Source organism: Nicotiana attenuata, unplaced genomic scaffold (assembly GCF_001879085.1).
Source record: "Nicotiana attenuata strain UT unplaced genomic scaffold, NIATTr2, whole genome shotgun sequence".
In the NCBI taxonomy this organism is placed as follows: Eukaryota; Viridiplantae; Streptophyta; class Magnoliopsida; order Solanales; family Solanaceae; genus Nicotiana; species Nicotiana attenuata.
In genome coordinates, this window is record NW_017671072.1 from 350,681 (window position 1) to 357,398 (window position 6,718).

The following is a 6,718-nucleotide window of genomic DNA, read 5'->3' on the forward strand; positions in this document are numbered from 1 at the left end:
GTACCCCGTCCCCGGTTCGCAGGGAGTCTTGGTAGATGGATTGTATTAGTGCGTTCTTAACAACACGATTCAAAATTGAGGCCTGAATCGTGTCTATGCTTTTTGTGTTATTTGCCTCGATCTTTTGGAACCTTAAATGCAAAATCTGAATCGACTTTTTCATTTTACATTTGAATTTGTCTTTATTAATTTTCTTTCTTTTTTTTATTTTAGCAAACAAATTAAATAAAAATTCTGACATCGTGAATGTCACATGCAATGAAACAAGTGAACAAAATAACAGGCAAGATCTTGAAGAATATGAAGAAGATGTGCCGCCTGCAGAAGTAACTAAAGAACTTGAGCAGTTTGAGAACAATTCAAAACCAAATTTAGACAAAACTGAGCTTATAAATTTGGGGGATTCAAAGTCTATAAAAGAAACAAGAATTAGTGTCCATTTGACACCATCAGAAAGGGAGAAATATGTGGATCTTTTAAGATAATACGTCGATGTGTTCGCTTGGTCGTATGACGATATGCTTGGTTTAAGCACTAATATTGTTTCACATAAGTTGCCAAAGGATCCATCTTGTCCCCCGGTAAAGAAAAAAACAACAAAATTCAAAACAGACTTATGTTTGAAGATCAAAGAAGAAGTCTCCAAGCAATTTAAGGCAAATGTCATCCGAGTCACGAAGTACCCCACCTGGTTGGCCAATATAGTGCCAATATCGAAGAAGGACGGGAAGATCAGAATATGAGTGGATTATCGGGATCTCAACAAGGCTAGTCCAAAGGATGATTTCAAACTCCCGAATATTCACATACTCTTTGATAATTGCGCAAAGCATGAGTTGTAGTCATTTGTTGATTGCTTTGTGGGTTACCACCATATTTTGATGGATGAAGATGATGATGAGAAGACATCATTTATCACACCTTGAGGGGTGTATTGCTATTAGGTGATGCCTTTTGGACTCAAGAATGTAGGTGCTACATACATGAGAGCTGTGACAACTATTTTTCATGACATGATCCATAAAGAGATTGAGGTCTTTGTGGACGATGTCATCATCAAGTCACGGAAGAGTTCAGATCACTTGGTAGACCTGAAGAAGTTCTTTGATAGGTTGCGACGATACAATTTGAAGCTGAATCCCGCAATGTGTGCATTTGGAGTTCCAGCTGGAAAATTATTAGGTTTCATTGTCAGTAGAAGGGGCATAGAGCTGGATCTTTCAAAGATAAAGGCTATCCAAGACCTGCCACCTCCAAAGAACCGGAAGGACATGATGAGCTTCCTTGGTTGCCTCAACTACATCAGTCGTTTCATAGCCCAATCAACAGTGATTTTTTAGTCGATATTCAAGATGCTAAGGAAAGATGCCACTACTAAATGGACAGAAGAATGTCAATGAGCTTTTGATAGGATCAAGGAATATTTATCTAGCCCACCGGTGCTGGTACCTCTAGAACCTGGAAGGCCGCTCCTACTATACATGTCTGTATCAGATAATGCATTTGGATGTGTTTTGGGGCAACATGATGAAACTGGGAGGAAGGAGCAAGCCATATACTACTTGAGCAAGAAGTTTACACCGTACGAAGCATGATATTCTTTGTTGGAACGCACCTGTTGCGCCTTAACTTGGGTTGCCCAAAAGTTGAGGCACCACTTGTCAGCATACACCACTTATCTCAGCTCCAGGATGGACCCGCTCAAGTACATCTTTTAGAAACCTATGCTTACAGGGAAGCTGGCGAAGTGGTAGATTTTGCTAAGTGAGTTCGACATTGTGTATGTTACTCAGAAGGCCATTAAAGGACAAGCTTTAGCTGACCACCTTGCAGAAACTCCAGTGGATGAAGAATATAAGCCACTTAGGACGTACTTCCTAGATGAAGAAGTATTGTTCGCTGGAGAAGACATTTTAGAAGCATATGCTGGTTGGAGAATGTTCTTTGATGGAGCCGCAAACTTCAAAGGAGTCGGAATTGGAGCAGTACTAGTTTCAGAATCTAGACAACATTATCCAATCTCGACGAAACTTCGGTTTTCGTCCACCAATAACATGGCAGAATATGAGGCTTGTATACTTGGGCTTAGATTGGCCTTTGACATGAACATCCAAGCGTTATTAGTTATAGGTGATTCAGACTTGCTGCTGATTCATCAAGTACAAGGTGAATGGAATACAAAGAACACAAAAATCCTACCGTATTTACATTGCTTGAAGGAGTTGTGTAAGAAGTTTATCAAAGTGGAGTTCAAGCATGTTCCAAGAGTTCAAAATGAGTTCATATATGCTTTGGAAACTTTGTCTTCCATGATTAAACATCCAGACAAGAACTACATAGACCCTATTAAGGTTAATGTGCAAGATCAGCCGGCTTATTGTTTCCATGTGGATGAAGACCCAGAGGGAGAACCATGGTATTATGGCATTAATAGGTATCTCAAGACAAGGTATTGGAGCAACCAGTACCTAGAAGCGCGCCTAGGAGATTGGCAAATCACTTTTTCCTAAACAGCGAAATCCTATATCGGAGGACCCCAGATTTAGAGTTGTTGAGGTGTGTAGATGCCAGAGAAGCAACCAAGCTGATTGAAGAGATACATGCAGGAACATGTGGCCCTCACATGAATAGTTTTACTTTAGCAAAGAAAATTCTACCAGCAGGTAACTTTTGGATGATCATGGAAATAGATTGCATTTGTTTTGTACAGAAATGTCATCAGTGTCAGATTCACGTTGATTTGATTCGAGTCCCACCGAATGAACTCAATGTGATGAGTTCCCCTTGGTTGTTTGCAGCTTGGGGCATGGATGTCATTGGCCCTATTGAGCCAGCCACATCGAATGGGCATAGATTTATCTTGGTAGCTATTGATCATTTTACAAAGTGGGTAGAAGCCTAGCTCTTCTTACAAGTCAGTTACAAAGGGTGGTAGCAGATTTTGTCTGCAACAACATCATTTGCCGATTTGGAATTCCTGAGTCAATCATTACAGATAATGGAGACAATCTCAATAGTGACTTGATGCAAGAAATATGTGATAAGTTCAGGATTACTCACCAAAATTCCACTTCCTACTGACCTCAGATGAATGGAGCCGTTGAAGTAGCCAACAAGAACATAAAGAAGATTGCGGAAGATGATTGATAACTACAGGCATTGGTACGAAAATATACCATTTGCTCTCCTTGGATATCGCACTACAGTCAGAACATCAACTAGGGCAACGCCTTATCTTCTGGTCTATGGAACTGAAGCTATATTACCCACGGAAGTTGAAATACCATCTTTGAGGGTCATCCAGGAAGCCGAGTTGAGCAATGCAGAGTGGGTGAAGAATCGGTACGAACAGCTAATGCTTATTGACGAGAAGAGAATGAATGTAGTTTGCCATGGTCAACTCTATCAAAACAGGATGGTTAGAGCCTTCAACAAGAAAGTGAAACCACGACAGTTCAAACCGGGGCAATTGGTTTTGAAACGCATATTCCCACACCAAAATGAAGCTAAAGAAAAGTTTTCACCAAATTGGCAAGGTCCGTACATGGTGCATTGAGTATTGACTGGAGGAGCACTGATTCTAGCAGAAGATGGAGATGTGTGGCCCAAGCCCATCAACGCAGATGCAGTCAAGAGATACTACATCTAGAGGCATATCTAGCAACCTCTTTCTTTTCTATGTAATGCTTCTTAATGTAAATGAACTACATTTGACTTGATTCCCGTTTAAGAGGGGATACGTAGGCAGCCATGTGGGTTCGGTCTCATCATAATAAAAATTCATATTTCCCCCAAGATGTAAACTGGGGTAGTTTTTAAAGGCATCGTCATGAGAAGGCATCAGTCATTGACGAAAGATGGCCAAGCAAGATGAATGACAAGATTTCACATGAGGAAGTTCACTTTGTTTCACAAGCATGTCAAAGTGCAGAGTTCGGCAACAACTTTATTTTTTAAATTATATATCTTTGCATATTTTACTTATTAAAAATAGATTTTTCATCAAAAATTTCTTAAGTATTTGTTCGCCAAGATTCAGTATTGGGCGGAGGTTGCAAATCCAAACAAAGTCAGAAGCGTAAGTTTGTCAAAGGCCGAAGCATCAAAGTCAACACGAATTAACCTCCCCCCAAAAAACTCACAATTTTTCTTTGAATGTAGATTTTCCAGATAGTGGAAGCAGAAAAATCAATAATGAGTATAATTACCAAGAACATTCGTCAAGCGATTTGAATTTCTTTATAATATCTTATAGAAAACTACACCTCTTCAATGGTGATGATCTTTAAAATTTACTTTTGAGATTATAAGATATTTTTTCCTACACTGATTGTCATTACTTTTCAATCACTAACTTTTTAAATGCAAAATGTGTTGCACTTGGCTTTAAATATATTGCATATTGGCTTTCAAATGCACCACACCATTGCTTTCAAATGCACCGCAAATGCACTGCACTATTGCTTACAAATGCACCGCACAAATTCTTTCAAATGTATTTCACCATTGCTTTTGTCATGCCCCAACCTCGGGAGGCGCGACCGGCGCTCAATCGAGTGAACCCAACTGAGCAAGTCTTTTTGGACACTTTCTACCCAACTCACTATGATCAAGAAACCATGCTTTCATTTATTTAGACAGTAGGAAAGATCGTACATGCAACGTTGTTAGTTCATTTTATATTACAACCCTTAAACCGTAGTTAAGTTTCCAAGATTTCATACAGTTACAGTTTAGAAGAAGTAGAGTTTAGAATTACAACATAGTCCAGTGACCCATCCATCGCCCGTACATAACCCACACAAACGTCTACGGAGCCTCTAAAGATACAAAAGATAGTTATGATAATGCCGGAAACAAGACCCCGGCTATACCTCAAAAGTGGTAATTTATAACAAAAGATATACTGCACAATCCCTGGAAGAAAAGGGGCTTACCAAGATTGCTGAGAGGAGGATGCTCCGCTACCTACGATCGGCACTATCTGCTATGGAACCACCCTCATCCATTCAAAGATGTAGCGCCCCCGGCAAAAGGGACGTTAGTACCATGGAATAGTACTAGTATGTATAACTAAACACCATCTCATTAGAAAGAACTATCATACAAGAATAAAGAAATCATAAAGATCAAACAAAAGCTTTAAACAATCACCACATCATTAAATAAAAGGATCATATAGCTTCCACATAATTTCCATAGCTTTAGGTTGGGACATTTAATACTGTTCATCATCATTCACAATACCATCGCTTTTTTGCGCGGAGTCCGATCACGACCCGATCGGCTAGGTTGCCTCCTTTGAGACATGTATCTCAATCACAATCTCATTCTCACTTTTCGGTTTCAATATCAGCACAATACCACCATATGTGCGGCATGCCGTCCGATCACGGCCCGAACGGCTAGGCCGTCTTACCAAGACATTTTTTCCTTTTCCATCAATCATCTCATTTCAATCTTTATTTCACATATATCAGTTCATGGGCACTTGGGGCCACAATTAACACATCATACTTGGCACTAGGCCATATTTCATAACTCAAACTCTCTCCCCCCCTCCGCATTTCACATCATTTCCACTTTCAACATTAACCTTGCGATTTAAGATAATAGGCACATACAAGATCAATTCAAGTTGTAAGCATAGATGGGATTTCACATAGTTTTGCATAACAATCTGAATTTAAACTTGACTTAAAATCTAGGCATTTTAGCATATGGTTCACATTCTTCACACGTCCTTAAACTACCAAGAATAGCATATTGAACACATAGAGACACACCTTTCACATATGTATTTGCAACACCAATTTATCCGAAATAACAAGCAATACATCAATCACATTTCGGACTTACAACATTTGCATGGACACCAAAGGAGCTCAATTTCTATGAAGAGGGGGTTTTAGCCATACATACCCCAATAGAGCTTTTCTTAAATTCTTACAATAATTCCGGGACTCCTAGCAACTTTGATCTATTTTTATGAGAATTACAAGTTGAACCAAAAATTAGAGGGATAATCAAGATTCTAGCTCATTTGGGCACACTATCAAGCACTAAGTGTGCATTGTGATTTTAAGACCTATTTGTGAGAGATTTTATCATCCTACACCCCATTTGTTACATTTTCAGCTCACAATCTCCCAATACACTTTTATCATTCATGCATGCAAGATAATCAATCCTTATACCCATGAACACACTTGTTAATTACTCATTTTAGTAGGAATTTCGAAATCAAAGATTAGGGCACAAGTTCTTACCTCTTAGGATGAAGGCTTAGTAACTTTACTTGATAATCTTCAAAGATTTGGGGTAGAGACTTGGTGAGGATCACTTCCTCCCTCTAGAACTCTTTCTCTCACTCTAAATGTAGTAGAAAATAGCACAAAAGGGTCTAATGGGGTGTTTTTAATGAGATGGGGTCGGGTTTTAAAAGTTAGAAAATAGGAGCCCCGACTCAATTTGCGGTCGCATATGCAACCACATAACTGATATGCGGCCTACAAAAGGGACCGCAAAAATGGCCCTCAAGACTTGAACATTCTGCCCGGGTATGAGACAAAAATGCAATCCGAATACGTGTTCTACGGTTGCACGATGCACCGTAGAACTGCCCTTCGCAAAAATCCCAAGGAGGTTATGCGATGACTATGCGGCCCGCATATCGATTATGCGATCGCATAATTTGGCCGCATAGTTATCCTCAAAT

General features: G+C 39.5%; 1 protein-coding gene across 1 annotated transcript; it reads left to right on the forward strand.

The window, feature by feature from the left end:
* The first annotated feature begins 3,139 nt into the window (after positions 1 to 3,139).
* LOC109205673 lies at positions 3,140 to 3,556 on the forward strand. Its single transcript, XM_019368412.1, has one exon. The coding sequence runs from the start codon at positions 3,140 to 3,142 to the stop codon at positions 3,554 to 3,556; it is 417 nt and encodes a 138-aa protein (XP_019223957.1).
* The last annotated feature ends 3,162 nt before the right edge of the window (positions 3,557 to 6,718 follow it).

Coding starts and splice junctions, on each gene's coding strand:
- LOC109205673 (XM_019368412.1), top strand. CDS start 3,140: ATGATTGATAACTACAGGCATTGGTACGAAAATATACCATTTGCTCTC.